The sequence below is a fragment of the Gymnoscopelus microlampas genome, assembly GCF_963454915.1.
Source record: "Gymnoscopelus microlampas genome assembly, chromosome: 21".
Lineage (NCBI taxonomy): Eukaryota > Metazoa > Chordata > Actinopteri > Myctophiformes > Myctophidae > Gymnoscopelus > Gymnoscopelus microlampas.
In genome coordinates, this window is record NC_139958.1 from 19,312,928 (window position 1) to 19,331,373 (window position 18,446).

General features: G+C 41.3%; 1 protein-coding gene across 1 annotated transcript in view; it reads left to right on the top strand.

Moving 5' to 3' along the window:
* The window catches only part of astn2 (astrotactin 2), a gene marked incomplete at both ends in the record, with an annotated part of 637,213 nt that overhangs the window by 404,253 nt on the left and 214,514 nt on the right, over nt 1-18,446 (top strand). Inside the window, one exon of the mRNA XM_084047140.1 lies at nt 3,777-3,965. Coding sequence (XP_083903266.1) covers nt 3,777-3,965 — 189 coding nt within the window. The remainder of the gene's footprint in view (nt 1-3,776; nt 3,966-18,446) is intronic.

An 18,446-nucleotide genomic window follows, 5' to 3' on the forward strand; every position in this document is an offset into this window, starting at 1 on the left:
TTTTGATCAACGTTTGCCTGTTATCTCTCCTAATGGTACCACATCAACACAGCATGGAATTGTGGACATCCTATCCAACGATTACAAAATAATCTTGGGTCTGAGAGTCTAAATCTCATCAAACGGTAGTCTGTGGCTCAAATGCCCAATAAATAATGGACCTTGATATGAAAAAAGGTTGAAAACCACTGACTTAAAGGATTTTTTTCCCCCCAGCATAATCTCCATACATGTATATTGTTCCTCACTAATGCTCACTAATAGGGCGCCCATTGCTGTCCATGGCCACAGTTACATGGACACTCATGTATTCATTCAGAATGAATTCATTCCGAATGAACTCATTCTGAATAGAGGAATCTGATCCACTCACCTGTTTACATGGGACCTGAATAAAAGTATTCCTCGTTTACACGACCAAAGCATTCATTCAGAATATAACTTTTGACATGCGCAAAGTGGTTCCCGCCTACGCCCGGGCATGGACCAGGGGCCACTACCCGGAGCAGAGCTTCCCCTGGTGGGCATGGGAGGAGGCAATAGCCCCCTTGTGCCTCCGCGGCGGAGGTCTATCGGTCGTAGGCAGGCCGGTAAGCAACGCACCGACTCCTGGCCAGGCAGCGTTGTATGTGGTGCAAGCCTGTGTTCCTTTGTCATCGCCGTTTTAATGCAAAAGTAGCAGATCTACAAGTTCAGACCAGTTTCTTTTTTGTATTGGTACCAGACACGGTAAAACGTAGGCTAGCCTATAGTATTTGTCACATTTCTCATGTAGGTACCGTACGATGTTGTCATTGCGCATTCGCACATGGTCATTATAATAATAAATAATAATACTTAAACACCGGACCGCTCATGGTCATTATAATAATAAATGGAGGGAGAGAGAGAGAGAGAGAGAGAGAGAGAGAGAGAGCAGCACTACAGTCTATGAAACAAGGCACGCTCATTTATGGCAAAAGTAGCCTACAGAAGTATTGGCATCAAAATATACTTAAGTAGAAAGTATAAGCTACTCATTATGCCGAGTGTCACGTTTTATTGTATTATTATGAAAAAGCTTTGAAACATGCTGTAACTCATTCACTGTAATGAAAACCCTCTTTCTGCGCCGAGTAGCGCGCGGTGCGCACACGGGGTCTGTCCATAGAGGTAGGCTATAATATTACGGGTCTGTCGCCCTAAAACACAATCGCCCCGGGTCAAAATCCAGCCACCATGGAGCAGCCGTGGATGGCCCGCTCAAAAGGTGCGTGGGGCGGGGTGTTTTGAGACCACCGTTCTAGCTGCCCATGTAATGAATTGATGAAGTAAAACTCATCTGTTTTCGCTGCAGTGCGCCCTAATAATGTTGTTTTCATTTATTTTTGTTCACGTATGCTATTAAAATAATGCAGCTATTGTTGGGCCTTAACATGCGATTAAAAATGTATTATGTATTTGGCCCCTCATATATAAAATAAATAAAAATAATAAAATAAAATCTGATTTAAAATTGAAACTTGCTTGCTGATCAATGCGTTTCTGCGTTTACGCGTGGACAGGGATTTTTTTTTTAAATCTTTGTCATGTGGATTCTTTTTAAAAGCTGAGGACTAAAATACCTGTTTAGAAAAAGATCCCAGCAATCCTCAGAGCGTCCGTTCTCCTGGACAAGTCTGGGCTTAACCATTACAGGCTTATTAAATGACGCTATTAGAATCATTAATTTTATCCCGCAGGAGCGAGCGCTTCTCAGCACCAACCGTGGCTGAATTAGAGATTTGATCATTTTTGGACAATTCTGACAGCCCTACTAAGCACAGACATGCGCAAAGGAATGCATGTATTCCAAACGGACAGGAGCGTTTGGAATAAAGTGTTTACATGGTCAATTCCGATTGATTTAACCCGATTCAAACGGTCTATACCACCCCTCCTATTCCGAATGAAAATGCATTCGGGTCAGACTGGAATGGAATATTCTATTCCAATTGGGGTGTTTACATGAGCAAATCTATTCGGAATGAATTCATCCATTCATCCATTCCGAATAGAAGTGTATTCATTCCGAATACAACTGTCCATGTAACTGTGGCCCATATATGCTCTGTGTGTCAACACACCCATTCGTCCAGTGCCCTGATGACTACTTGGTTTCACCTGTGTTCTCTCCTCACCTGTTCCCATTCAGTGCATTCAGTCTATATATAGACCCTGTGTTTGTTTGCCTGTTTGGTTGCTGTATTATCAGATTTCTTTATGTGTCCGCTTGACACTTCCCTTGTTGTAAGGTGAACCTAAGTTTCTTCAGTAAAGTACTATTAACCCATTGAGACCTGAAGTCGAGTCTCCTAAATCTCAACAATATTCTGAAAAACGTATGTTTCTATATCAGTGGTGTTCAATCTTTTTCATGTCAAGCAAAGATTTGAGTTAAAAATGTTCGCTTTAAAAATATATATATTCAGAAGATTTTCACACATTTTCACGATTTTTCAAAAATAGCAGATCTACAAGCTCGTAGCGCGGCACTCGCCGCGCTACGAGCTTGTATATCTGCTATTTTTGAATAGCCAAAGTGTAAAATAATGCTTTTTAGCTCAAATCAAAACATGACACAGTTCCAGGTTAAGTATATTCCTCGTTTCCTGAGTCCTGTTATTCTGCATATTGGGTCCTTACCTGGTTTTCAAGAGTCCTGACACTGTGTCGCAGACATAATCAATGGTCATTTCAAACAAGATTTTAAACCTTTTTTATGTCTGGATAAGTTTAAGTCTGTGTGTCGGCCAAACGTCTTGTGCACACTGCCAGTGTTAGCTTAGCTAACTTAATGCAGTATATCCACAATGTATTACTTTTTATTGAAGATAAAGGCTGTATAGTTCCCATTAGCTAGGAAATCCCTATCATGGATTATTTTGTCATTGGAAAGCAGTTCTCTGAACTGTCCACAGCTCACCTCTGAGACACAGAGCGAGTAGACTTAAATGTCTTATAATGAGCATTAGTATTTTGAAAATAGATGAAAGTGTTCCTTTAACCACTTAAACCCCAGCATCCATATCTTGGGGAAAACCTTTGCAGAAAATAGCCGATCTGCAAGCGTGTAGATATTTGCGGCTATTTTCAGATATCTATAGAGCGAAAAAAGTCATTTGTATAGAGCCCTTAAGGGACTCAGGTCAGCCAAGTATAGGGTTTAAGTGGTTTAGTGCTTGAAGCTCTTTTACCGCACCATAACCTGTCCCATAACAAGCGAGCCGTCGAACACTGAAACTCACCCAACTAGAGTCACTGCAGCATGCTTATTTATCCCATTAAGACCTGGAACGCATCTGTGTCACTTTTAGATTTGAGCTAAAAAAGCATTATTTTACACTTTGGCTATTCAAAAATAGCAGATATACAAGCGCATAGCGCGGCACCGAGTGCCGCACTACGAGCTTGTAGATCTGCTATTTTTGAAAATTTGTGAAAATGTGTGCTAATCTTTGAATATATATTATTTTAAAGCGAACATTTTGTACTCAAATCTTTGTCTTTGGGGGTCCCTGGAACAACATATTTTGAGGTGGGGGTCGCCGGCCAAATACATAATTATGATTTTGGGTGTCCTTGACAATTATGAAAAAGTTTGAGAACCGGTCTTAATGGGTTATGCTACAATACAAACCTGTCCCGTGTGGGTTTGCATGCAGTCTGACGGCCACACTGTACCCGCTGTGGCCTTTTTACCCCGAGCGGAGCGTGTTTACATGCATCACAATGACAGTCTCCTCTCCTCTGCCCAGGTGTGTACAAGAATACAAGCTGGCGGCGGACGGCAGATCGTGCATCCTGCAGTCGGAGAACTGCGAGGGTCCAAAGTGCCCGCGGCAGGATGTCCGCTTCAATGACACCCTGTTTGCCGAGATGCTGCACGGACACAGTAACAAGAGCCAGCAAGTCAACCTGGGACAGATATTCCAGATGACCTTCCGGTAACTAGTGCTCCACGCACGCACGCACACATGCGCACACACACACACACACACACACACACACACACACACACACACACACACACACACACACACACACACACACACACACACACACACACACACACACACACACACACACACACACACACACACACACACACACACACACACACACACACACACGTACATGTACACAGACACAGACACGTGGAAATCCTGTAAGTCCACAACCGCTAATTTCCAGGAAATAGGGGGAAAAAGAACCAGTGTTCCAATAGATCCAATGTAGTATTTTTTTAAAGATATTTTTGGGAGTCTTTTTCTGCCTTTATTTATAGTTTGTAGTAGAGATGGAGAGGAAACAGGGGGAGAGGAGAAACATGCAGCAAAGACTGTCGGGAACGGGACTCGAACCCGCAGCTACCTATGAGCCGAGGTTCCCGGACCGCAAGGCCAGTGGTCCTGGCCCAATGTAGTTATTATTTAGTTACTCTAAAGCTCTTGTTAATACTTTTCATTGGTTTCAATGTATTTATTTTTTCCAAAATAGCGATTAACAGATCTACAAGCTCACAACACAGCTTGTAGATCGGCAATGTTTTTTCTACTTTTTGCACGACACTGATATTTTTTTGTGGCTTTTCTGCCTTTATTGATAGATTTTAAGTGAAGATGGACAGGAAATAGGGAGAGAGAGACTCTGAGAAACACGCAGCAGAGGTCGTCGGGAACAGGACTCGAACCCGCGACGCCCTGTCTGTCAAGCTACTCTACTACTAGAGCCCAGGTGCCCGGACCGCTACGACACTGTTTTACAATGAAGTAGCACATTAATTTACGCAAAAAAAAGTTTAAATATGGAGACTTTCTGCCCGACAACAACGACATACAGTACACACACACAAACATACAATAGCCTACATACTTTATACACGTACACATACCGTATCTTTAAGCCTCATTTATGTGCCGAAAACAGCCGATCTGCAAGCTTTTGCGTTGGGAGCTTGTAGATCACCAGTTTTTCAGCGCATATATATTAAACTTAACATTTACTAGGACCTTCACTTGATGTTCTCTCACTATAGAGCAAGCTTCTAAAACCACAGCCACAACAATTACGGAAACGGACATTTAAGCAATTGAAGAAATAGTGCACCACTAAGCAAAGTAGACCATTTACGGTTCAGCTTACCTCCCGTTGCAGTAAGACCAAACTATTTATCAGGAGAATATAGGCTGTTCCACTGTGTTTAGTGATTTCTGAGCTGTACCCCCCAGTGTGAGCTATATGGGGTGTCGTGGCTACACCAGCATACCAGCATCCCACCAGTAACACTGGTATCATCCTCAACCATAAGCAGCTTGACGGATGGGATGCTGGATGTCATTTTAAGATTTATTTGGGCTATTAAAAAAAAACGCAGATATACAAGCTCATAGTGAGCTTGATGAGCTTGATCTGCTATTTTTGGAAAAATCATGAAAAATGAGTTTTATGGATTAACCCAGTGGTTCTCAAACTTTTTTCATGTCAAGGACCCCCAAATGAATATGTATTTGGCCGCGGACCCCCGTCTGAGAAGATGTTGTGCCATGGATGCAAGATTTGTGTTAAAATGTTTCAAAAATATAAAATATTTTTTTGAAAATAGCCGATGTATAGGTTCAAGTGGTTACAACTTATTTTGCTGGGGACCCCCTGGTACCCCCTCAAGGACTTTGAGAACCATTGGTTTAACCTACAGGAGTCAGTGGAACCAGTGCTGGGAGGTGAGGATGTGAGATGTGTGTTTGCAGAGACACACACACTGTTTACTGGGCTGATATCAGCAAGTTTGTAATCCAAGGCTGGATGAGGCCCAGTGCATCCATTCTTTATTAGAAGCCGCTCGGAGCTGATGGTATTTAATTCCCGGCTAGAATCTGTAAAGAGGATTTTTATAACCTTTTTGCAGTGTAATATATATTCTGACTTTATGACAGTGAGCTGCTCTCTGCCCACAGTCTAAATACTCAACTGTAAGAGCCAAAATACTGTAAAAAAAAAACAAAAAACAGTTACAGTACATACTGTTGCTACATGACCTCAATGATATTATTATTAAATTGTATTTTTATTATAAATTAATGAATAGTTAAAGAGAGAAAAAGAAATGCAGTTTCAGTGTCTGTTTTCCCATAGGACTAGAAACCCTAGTCTTCTAGACATGAACACAAATCCATACTTTGTTTCCCTCCCTTTTATTCGGGTCCAACCACAGGTGTGCATTAGGCTTAAAGACTTCCCAGGAGAACTTGCTCTAACATCTCAACCGCCTCCATTTCCGCGTCTCTGGGGACTCAACAAAGAGTGGAACGTGTCCTCTTTTATCAGTGTTGGTGTGAGATAGAGAGAGATATGATGGAGATCCTCTGTGGAGTATATAGCTCTGAGACAGTCGTGAGCTTTTTCTATTAGGGCGCTACAGTACGTGTGAGTGTGTATGGGCATGAGTGTGTGTGTGCGTGCGTGCGTGCGTGCGTGCGCGTGCTCTCTTAGAAGGAGAGAGTGCAAAGAGAAGGCATGTGTGTGTGCGTTTGTCTCCACACGTACAGTAGGCTTTGAGACGTTGTGAGGACCATTCCCCTGACCCTCACCAGAGAAATGGTTGTTTTGTGTAAAAAAAAAAAAAGGTTTACAATTCAGAAAATATTAGGTATTCTGGGAGCCCGCTGGCTAAGCGCATACCACATATAGGCTCAATATCACTCGGACTCCGTCTCGCTCTCCCTGTTTCCTGTTTATCTCCACTGTGTACTTTCAATGAAGGCAGAAAAAGTTTGCATGTTCTGTGTGTGCGTACGTGCGCGCATGTTGAGAGTGATCCCCGGGTGCTGCCTGTTTACTGTCAGCCCTCTGAAAGCCCTGAAGATAATAAAGACAAATGTTAGTTGTGGTGAGATGCTCCCATAATCAGAGAGAGATGAGGAGGGACTGTCTGGCAGTCTGTTAAAGCACACATGCACACATATTACATACTCACACTTGTCTTTTATTTACACAGGTACAGTACAGTGTATGCAGTGCAGACCTGCACATAGAGAAGTGTAACATGGGGTTGGGTATATGTACTGCGGCTTCCAAGTATGACTCCACATTGACCATACAATCAACACGTAAATCAAAATATATTAATGTGTTAGCATATTTAGGTACTGTAGGTTACTGTATGTCAGTGTTTGTCTACCACTTAAACCCTATTGTACTTTGTTGATCACGGTCCCCTATAGGTCTAGGTTCACTGTTTTTTTTCTCCCTACACCAAATCTCTTCCGATCTTTTCACGCAGAATGCTTGACCCAGAATAGGAATCGCTAGGGATGAACTATCTACAATCAAAGCGGCAATCAATGTAAAAACACAGAGGGAATATTATAGTGCTACATACTGTATTTCTTGTAGTACTTGTACATCAAGCTGCCTCACGCTACAGAAATATGAGCTCCTGACCTATGGGCCACATGGCTGGGGAGCCATTGATTCCCAAGGTTACTACTTTATTTATTGTCACTGAGAGAAATTCAGTGACCGGGTGCATCAAACTTCCAAATACAATTTATTTTAAAATGACCACACAAGAAATGACCACACGACCCGCTGTTGTTTTGATTACACAACACTATTGTTTGGCAGGCTCATCTGTTCCAACATAATAATTGCATTTCCTTCCTTCCTTTCAAATAAGAAGTAGATGTGGAATCACGGTCACCCGTTCTGCTCAAGGCACAGCTTAATTTGCTCTGCGAGGTAGAAATTGGATGGTGGTTGTTAGTGAATTGAGACACTGAAGAAACCTTGCTAGCATTTTCTTATACAACTCTTCAAGTATTTATTTATTTTTTGCCAGAGAACAAAATATTCCTCATGATTTCCGCAGACAATGGCATTCAAACCGTGACATGCACGAACGAAGAACGTGCTGCTAGGGAGTGCCCATGGGGTTCAGTGGGAGTTAATTCACAGACCCAGGCGTGTGTGTCATTCGTGCCTGAGACGATTTAGCCTCAAAGTAGTCTAAAAAGTGTATTTTGGAAAGGTAAACACTGTAAGCTGAGCCGAGAGCCTTTGGATTGGACTGTGAGTATATTGCTTTGGAGTTTATAAACAGATTTATTTTTATACAGTTCTGCTGTTGTTTGTCTCGGCCTCGGGTTTACTTCAATTCATCAAGTATTTTCTTATTTTTGGGATCCAATATTATGCACATGGCCATATATGGGCATGGCGTTCGGATCCGTGGCTCTGGACAACCAGATCTCCATATATGCCTATATATGGGCATATCGGGTTTGTTTATGGTCATGTCTGAGTCATAGTGACATGCCTATGTATGGGCGTATATGGTTTGTTGATGTTTATGTCTCAGTCATAGTGACAATGTCACTGTGACATGCCTATATATGGGCGTATCGGGTTTGTTTATGGTCATGTCTGAGTCATAGTGACATGCCCACAGTATGTATGGGCATATCTGGTTTGTTTATGTTTATGTCTCAGTCATAGTGACAATGTCACTGTGACATGCCTATATATGGGCGTATCGGGTTTGTTTATGGTTATGTCTGAGTCATAGTGACGTGGTCCACCGGCCCTCCTTTTAGCCAATTTTAATATAGGATGCTCTCAGGACACAACCATTCCTCAAATACTTTTGGGTCCTTGGCATGGTACATTTTGTGAACCTTTGGTTCAGGCTACAGAGTTTCCCCCTCGTCCCTTATGATTCAGGACGAGTTTGGAGAAGTCATTTGCACGGCTATTCATATTTCTGGTGGAGCTCCAAAAAAAAGTTAAAAGGGCGAACATAAATCACATTTTAATTAAAAACAACTTTTAAATTGTGAGACAATTCACAATGTAGAGTCACTGCTATGAAAAAAGAAGACTTTATTATTCATAGTTGATCAGTATTAATATGGCGTGCATCCATTGATGAGATCTGAAAGCCAACCTTACAGATGGTGTTTAGTAGGCTGAAAGGCATCTGTCTTGACACTTAGCTGGAATTATTCCTCTCCATTGGCTCTCCCAGACAGGCAACGCTCACTGGAATATCATAATTGATTCCCCCCGACTCTCTAATTAAATGTATGTTTTACCGTCATGTCATGTCATCAAAGCAGGTGTTCTGCTTCTTGAAGGCCGCTCTCTCTCTCCTTTTGTCAAGAGAATAATATTCTGGCCTTCTCTTGGTCTCTCCACCGTCTCCGTGTGCCTTCAAAGATCCTCCGGAGCCAGAAAGCCTCTCTTATTTCTTCACAGAAATATGCCATTTTATATTCTTATCATATCCTCCCGAGCTTCTCCCCCATATCATCTTTGGTATGTAGATTGAGGCCCTACCATACATCCCCCACACCCGTTTCTGCCTCTCACCTCCATTTTATACTCTCACTCTCAAATCCTTCCACTCCCCCACATCAATAGCCCTTAGTGAAATATGAGGCGACGGAAGCGAATTTCATTATTTAGCCCCACAGCATCACAGGTATGGTTTTTAACCCATTAAGACCGGGAACACGCATCTGTGTGTCATTTTTAGATTTCTTTGGCTATTCAAAAAATAGCAGATCGACAAGCTCATAGCGCGGCACTCGGTGCCACGCTATGAGCTTGTAGAACATCTCGAACATTTGTGGAAATCTTTGAATATATATATATACGTTTTAAAGCGAACATTTTTAACTCCGATCTGTGCTTCTGTGGGTCCCTAGAACAACATATTTTGAGATGGGGGTCCGCGGCCAAATACATATCATTCTGGGGGTCCTTGACATAGAAAAGTTGGAGCACCACTGATATAGCAACATAAACGTTTTTTAAAAGAAAATGTTTGTAGAATACAATATTCAAAGATTTGCACAAAATAATGTTCACGATTTTTCAAAAATAACAGATCTACAAGCTCGTAGCGCGGCACTCGGTGCCGCGCTATGAGCTTGTATATCTGTTATTTTTGAATAGCCCAAAAAAAATCTTAAAATGACACACAGATGCGTGTTCCCGGTCTTAAAGGGTTAATATTCAATATTGCCTGTGATTTATGGCTCTGTGTGGTGTGCATTCTCATTCAAATTGGTCTCACTTTGTACAATATCCTGCGCGGGGATCTTTGCGACGGGGGCCCTGGGAATGGTTTTCTGCAAACTGTTGTTATGAAATTACCAAGTTAATACAATTGCATGCAAGCGTGCGCTCGGGCAATCAGCCTACATGTGGTAATGTGAACGTTGTATAGCGGGGAACAATTCAATTACAATTTGAATGTACCAGGAGCTGTGAGCGGGGATGTAAAAATATGAAAACCAACTAAGCACTTAGATAGTATCTCTCTATATACATTACCATAAGTTTCGTGCAAAAAAATACACCGTATATGTATAGAACTGATATTGTATTTGCTGCAAAGTGTAAATGAGAAAATCTGTTCATGAATATATAGGGTATTAAGATTATGGCCATGGAGTCAGCGGAGTAACATATTTTACAGAGCAAGGGAGGTTTCGAGGTGGTAACAACATAGTGGTGAGAAGAAAGCAAAATGTCTTACATTTGGGCTGAATTCTTCTGACAACATGTTTTAAAGGGGGAGAACAACAACAATGTGCAGTACGCTTGCTCATTGGTCGGTAGAGTTATTATAGAGCCAAATATTGCACTTTTACTCCACTACAATTATTTGAAAACTTTTGCTAATAGATTTGGATTATCATTACAAAACATACATTAAACACTTCAGCCCTATGCATACTTAGGATATTTGAAAATAGCCGATCTACAAGCTCACAATGCGTCGCTTTGGGACGTGTTGTGAGCTTGTAGATCTGCTATTTTCAAAGCATTTTCATACATTTGGAAAGTTGTCAAATGGGACATTCCTCAAAATGTGTACTTTCAGTATTTAAGTATATTTTAATGTGAATACTTTTGTACTTTTGCTCAAGTACATTTTGAATACTGGACTTTTACTTGTAACAGAGTTTTTCTACATTTCAGTATTGATACTTTTACATAAGTACAAAATGTGAGTACTTTTTCCACCACTGATAATGACCGCTGAGCTCGATAACAGACCTCCGTCTAATCAAAGACTCAGAGCACCTGCTGCGCTGCTTGATTTTGTGCCGTATCCAACATGGCAGCCAGTAAACAAACACACAATGTCATTTACAGCTAAACATGGCTCTCAAGAATGTTTTTGAAAACATTTGATGCGAGAAATAGACAATGCAGTAACCGAAAATGTATCCTATTTGATCAACACTTCCTGTTGTTTTCCGAGGCGAACCGTGTTGCGCTCGACGGGCGGCCGCACCTGGCATAAATTAATAGAATACTTTCATTACCATATAAGCAATGAAATACTGTGTTTTTTTGTTACTTTTGGGTCAATTTATTAATTAATTTATTAAGTAGCCGTGTAATAAGCGGGATAATTGACGGCGAGCTGGTCATTGTTTAGAAATAAACCCCTTCAGGGCGATTAAATCCCTTCGCTTTGCGTCTGGGTTTATTTCTCAACCAGAAACCTTCTCAACCTTCTCTGCATGAAACCTTCATACATCTCAAATTATTTTCAGGCGTTGTGAGCTTGTGACTATAAAAAAATATTGCACAATGCAGATTTAAATCACGTTCCGATCTGTTATCAACTGAATGACTCGGGAAGAAGATTAATTCCATTATATTGGAAAATGCCAATTCTACATAATCTATTGGACGAAGCCTCCGTAAACCCAACAAATGAGTTTTCAGGGGAAGATCTCAGGCGGTGCACTGGCTCATGTGGAGTTAAAAAAGTCAATAATGTAGCCAGAAGCCAGGCACAGTTGTGCTTAAAAAGTAATCAATAACAAGGTAAAATCAATTCTAAAATGGTGTGCTATACTGTTCCAAGATTGTTCTGTTCATTGCTCTGTACTGTTGACATTAAGAAGGTACAAGACCAGGCTGCTTTAAGCGTTTAAGTAGCGAAAAAGTAGCAAAAATATCCAATCTTCAAGCTCAAACGGGTCGCATCGCAACTCGTTGTGGGTTTATGTTCATGAGTTTGTTGTATTTCTAAAGGATCCCCATTAGCTAATGCAGTGGCTGTCAGCTAATCTTACTCTAAAACAGATTACATTTAAAAGAAAAAAACATCAATATGCATTACAATTACATCAATAATAAAAAAAGTTAAGCCTGTCAACACAAGCAAACTGTATTAACCCATTAAGACCTGAAGCCGATTCTTACAAATGTCTTCTAAATCCAAATAGTATTCTGAAAATATGGGTGGTGCTCAAACTTTTTCATGTCAAGGAAATTTTTTTACCCCTATCTCAAAATATTTAGACCCCCAGAAGCAAAGATTTGAGTTAAAATGTTCGCTTTAAAATAATATATATATTCAAAGATTTGCACACATTTTCACAATAAAAAAAAAAATTGCAGATCTACAAGCTCGTAACACTCGGTGCCGCGCTATGAGCTTGTAGATCTGCTATTTTTGAAAAGCCAACGTGTAAAATAATGCTTTTTAGCTCAAATAAAAAAAAATCACACAGATGTGTTCCCGGACTGAATGGGTTAAGTAGAAAATTAATTCAAATTAAATACATATTTGAACAGATAAAAAATGTAACACTCCAGGGAACACAATATTGGCCAAAAAAAAGCAACCAAAGCAAAAGAATGATTAGCCTCGGGCTATAAGCACAATTATTAATGAGCAAACTGATCCATCACTGTTATTTTCAATAAGAGTCATGGCCCACAGGGCAAAGAGGGGAGATGGACACGCAATGCCAGAGCAACAGTTACATTTATTACAAATGGTGATAAACCAACACAAAACAATCCTGGTGGTTTGTGAATCGTGAAAGTCAGCACAGTCAGTGGTCCAAAAGAGAGAGAGAGAGAATCAGAATCAGTTTTGAGAGAGAGAGAGAGAGAGAGAGAGACCGAGAGACCGATTTGAACCCATATGAGCAACTTGATAGCCTAATTTCTCTGATTCTCAACAGTCTGTTTGCCGCCTCCTAACATTTTTTTTTCTTTCTTAATTTTTTATCCCACGATTTTGTAACCCCATTTTTTACACCCAGTGCCAATTGTCTATGTAATCCTATTACCTTCCCTCTGCCCACCTAGGGAGGTCTCCTAACCTTTTGAAAAGAGAACACACAGGAGCTTCCAATCAGCCCACCCACTAATGCGTCATAATAAGCATCACCAATATCCTGTTTGTATCGGTAGCAAGCCGCTTGTAGTATTGTAGGCCTATGTGTGTGTGGAACTGTGGATGACAGCAGAGAGTACAGCTCAGCAAGGCTTTGTGCATGTATGCTGCCATGTATGCCGTGTCATTTTGGTTGCAAATACCCTTAATTGGGAGGGGGGGGCAGGGGAGAGAGAGAGAGAGAGAAACAGAGATAGAGAGTGAGAAACAGAGAGAGAGAGAGAGAGAGAGAGAGAGAGAGAGAGAGAGAGAGAGAGAGAGAGAGAGAGAGAGAGAGAGAGAGAGAGAGAGAGAGAGAGAGAGAGAGAGAGAGAGAGAGAGAGAGAGAGAGAGAGAGAGAGAGAGAGAGAGAGAGAGAGAGAGAATGAGAAACACAGAGATTGAGAAACAGAGAGAATCAGAGATTTAGAAACAGAGAGATTCAGAGGCAGAGAGAGAGAGAAACGAAGTGAGAGAGAGAGAGGGAGTGAGAAACATAGATTGGGGGGGGGTGGGGGGTGGACGAGGGACGCTAAAGAAAGAAGACAACAGACCAAACAAACCCTTTGCAGAGACAAAAGCGCCATCACCCCGTACCACCTCTCTCCTCCCTCTCAAACTGTGACAGCATCGCGGAACACAAGCAATTTGTGAATCTGGCAACCCCTACAAGGCTGGCGGGTGCATGTTGCCATGTTCCCCCACACTAATTCCTAGCATTTATCTCATCGGTGCACACATAGCGTGGTCTCCTGGGGAGCTGAGTCAACACACATTACCAGCAGATCCCTTCGCACGTAATGAGTAGCCAGGAGACTATTATGTAGCCCCGTTCAGGTGAAGGGTTTGGAGCTCAAGCAGCTCGCCCAAGGCTGCCGTGAAGCCTAGCTCTCTCGTTCTACTCCAACTATAGTATAGTGGCCCGTTCTCTGTCAGTTTTTATCCTTCTAATATTTTTCCACAGTTCCCTAACCCATTTAGATCGGGAAATAATCTGTGTCATTTTTTAGATTTAAAAAAAGTGTTATTTTATACTCTGGCAATTAAAAAAATAGCAGATCTACAAGAGCTTGTAGATCTGCTATTTTTTGAAAAATGATGAAAATGTGTGAACATCTTTGAATATAAATGTTTTTTAAAGCGAACATGTGTAACTCTTTGTAAAATCTTTGCTTCTGGGGGTTCTACAAATGTCTCTACAAAAGTTGTTTTAAACTACTAGGTTTCAAAAAACGAATCAATGATTCTCAAACTTTGTTCATGTCAAGGACCCACAAAATGATATGTATTTGGCCGCGGACCCCCATCTCAAAATATGTTGTTCCAGGGACCCCCAAAGATTTGAGCTAAACATACAGAAGCGTTCCCGGTCTTTATGGATTAATATTTTCACAGTGTATTCTGTCACTAAGGGGGAAGGCCTTTATCTATCTGTAGAAATATTAAATTGCACCATATTGTTGTACAGACTCACACAAAGCCATAAACTTGATTGATAGTAGTTAATTTCAGTCATGATTAAATGCAATCAAAATTCTGATGTATTGTGTATTCTGACTAGGCCTTCTCATTTAGTGTTTGCTTGTACATCTGCTATTTTTTTAATTGCCAAATTATAACATAACGCTTTTAGCTCAATCTAAAATGACATGGATGCTGTCCTGGTTTAACTGGTTAAAGGGGCTTATGTCTGCATGATCAGCACTGATGCAGACACTCTCAGCCTATGCTCACTAAATCACATGGCAAAGTGACGTGGTCCTAATAGACCTTATATCATCTAATGTCAGAGGAGCTTACAGCTGACTACCTGAGGTCCAGCTGCAGAGGGAGAGCTAGAGAAAGAGAAAGTGGCAGTCGCACACCAAGAGAGAGAGAGGGGGGGGGGAGCGGAGTGAGAATGAACAATTACACATATTAGACGTTAAAAGAAAAGACCAAATCGAAACAGCCAAGTTGTGTAAAAGTCGGTGTGCAGAGACATCGAGAATGAGAAAGATAAATCGAAATAATTAGGAGGGGAAACAACTGAGACAGCAAAGAGAGGAGGATGAGGCTTGTTTCAAGTGACAGCACTTAAAAGTGTAGAATGCCTGTCTGTGTGTGGCATGCGTGAGCGCGCGTGCGAGCGTGTGCATGCGTGTGCGAGCGTGTGTGTGCGTATGCGTGTGTGGAGGGAATGGCTTTGCCCTAGTGGGGGGGACTCAAGACCTTTAGTCTCAGTCGACAAGTACTTTAACCTCTGGCACTTTGTTAGAGGTAATTCTTGTTTTCTCAAGGAATAATTACCAGTTTGCAACTCCTTACCCACGGCATTACCTTGTGCCTTTTATAAGCCTGATTGGAAATAATTTCCCAAGCTTATTTTTCTTCTCCTTGGCCTATATATACCTGATTGTCTGGGGTAAGACGCTATTTGGCAATCTCCTGCCTGTATCTCCGGGAGGGGGGGTGGGGGGGGGGGGGGGGGGGTCCTGTGTCGAGGGTCAGGGGGCGGCAGTAGGTGTTGGAGACCCTCCTTACCACCTGTTGTCGTTCTGACAGAGAGTCCAGGATCTAGCCGCTGCAGGCTGGGGTTGAGTCCTAGGTTTCTAACATGGGTCTAGACGGGACTATGGGGTTGAATGCTAGGGCGGCAGTGGCTCAGGGGTAGAGTGGTCGGGTAGAGTGAACTGCAAGCCCCGATCCCGGGCTTGGGCGCCCCCCCCCCCAGAGTTAGTGTCGAAGTGTGCTTGAGCAAGACGCTGAACCCCTAATTGCTCCCGATGAGCAAGTTGGTCTTGCATGGTTTCCTCTGCCATCGGTGTGTGAATGGGTGAATGTATTGCACAATCTATGTAAAGCGCTTTGGATAAAAGCGCTATTTAAATGCACCATTTACCATTTTTTACAATGCTGAGCTGTAATCTGGAAACAACATACTCACATAAGAATGATGCACATATAGTTTATAATACCTTGCACAGATTGTTGGCTATATGCATGTGTACTTATTTATTGTGCGCCATACCAGTAATCAGGTAATCTCTTGAGTAATCTTTGCTAGTTTCTCTAATATGAGACACTCTAGGATTTCCTTTGTGCTCAAGGGAAGCCAAGGCGTTAGTGAGAATCACTGTATATCTTCGTACACGGCTATCAGCCCTCGAGAGATCAAGTCCCTAAAGCCCTAACGTAATGCACGGCGAAATCCTGCTCGTTAACTTAAACAAATCGACCCTTACGGATCCATTTGTACAATTTTAACAAATTAATATAAGTTAAACTAACCCTCAGGATTTTAACTCTGGCTAAAAATTAAACTGTGTTCGTTTTTTTAATTGATCAAACAGCCTGTTTATTTTCTCGCTTACTTTATGGGCATTCCAATTACAGAAATTGGCATATTTATTTATGTACAGTACTTCCCTCTCGCCCTTTACTAAAAAACATCATTCCTCCTTCCTCCAAAATACGTACAACTCTAAAATTTGCACTCAATTTCATGTCACTGCGTTCACGTCTATGCAAAGGTAAGAGCCGAGGGAACCGTGATGTTTCTGTAATTAGCCTAGCCGCCCATCAGCCCCTAGCGTACGTGCAGTTAAAAACACGTACGACTGAGCCCTTCTAAATCAATAGTAGTAGACTGTGGAGAGAGGGTGAATTTGCTGCATATATTAAAGGCACTGTCAGCCTAACAGAATGTGAAGTAGCTGCTTCACAACAGGGCCGGGCTAACAATGATAGCCATCCAAAATAGCCTAAGCCCTTTTCCCATTGTCTTTAACCCATTAAGACCTGAGGCGATTCTTTAAAAAAATCTAAATCCTAACAGTTTTTCGGAAAAAAATATAAAAAAAATATTTTCACGATTTTTCAAAAATAGCAGATCTACAAGCTCATAGCGCGGCACTCGGTGCCGCGCTATGAGCTTGTATATCTGCTATTTTTGAATAGCCAAAGACATCTAAAGTGACACAGATGCGTTCCAGGTATCAATGGGTTAAGGTGAAAGTACGAGGATGAAAGCTAATCCCTAAAGTAGTGCCGAGATGTTTGATTAATGAACTACAACTGCAGGAATGAGCGATGAGACGGATCCACTGGGTTTGTTTCCCCTCTGGACTGGTATATAAAACCCCTCACATCACATACCCCCAAGTTCAGCTGTCTGCTAAACGCTGACCACTCATAAATAATTCATTCACAGTATAATTAGTAAATCTATATCCCAGATAATGCCGTTCTTTGACAATCAACATCTACATTTATCTACATGAAGGCAGCGGATAATGTTGTGTGTCGCCCAGCATTCCACTGCACACACTATAGCAGTGGTGGAAAGAGTACTCACATTTATTACTTAAGTAAAAGTATCAATGCTGCAATGTAGAAGTACTCCTGTTACAAGTAAAAGTCCGGAATTCAAAATGTACTTGTAAAAGTACTCATTATGCAGAATGTCCCATTTCAAGTTTTCAAATGTATACAAATCTTTTGAAAATAAGACGCATTGTGAGCTTTTCAAATGGCTGAAATGTATATACTGTACTGTAGGCCTGAAGTGGTTAGTGTATGTTTTGTAATAATAATCAAAATCTTGAAAGTAACTAGTAACTGAAGTTTTCAAATAATTGTGGTTTAATAAAAGTCCTCTGAGATGTATAGCGGAGTAGAAGTAAAAGTATTGGAAATTGGAGATACTCAAGTAAAGTACAAATACCTCAAAATGTTCAGTACTTAAGTAAATGTACTTAGTTACTTTCCAGTGAGTGACAAACCTTCGTGAATCTTTATTATCGCTACTGCAATATAATGGGCCCAATCTTGCCTTACCATTTATGCCCCAACTTTTTAGGCATTTTCTTTCTATTTTGAAAAACATTTTTAAATAGTTCAAATAGCCTACATCTACGTCAACAGATTGTCAGCTTGTAGATCAGCTAATTGAACCATTTAAAATAGTATACAATGGCAAAAAAAAAATAGGGATAAGGGGTATCTCAAGATAGGGCCCAATGTCTCATAAACTGACATTCATGGGGAAGCCAATTAAGCCAATCAATTAAAGGAATCATATATAAGATTGGGAGGATGCACCAGTATAACACATGGCATAATCATAATGTTTATTCATGCCCGTCGAATGTCACACACTGGACAATTAGCGGCCTGACCAATCACAAGAGCTCCTCGCTGTATCCAGCCAGCTTGTCCATTACTGTCAATCAAATGCACTCAGGATCAGACT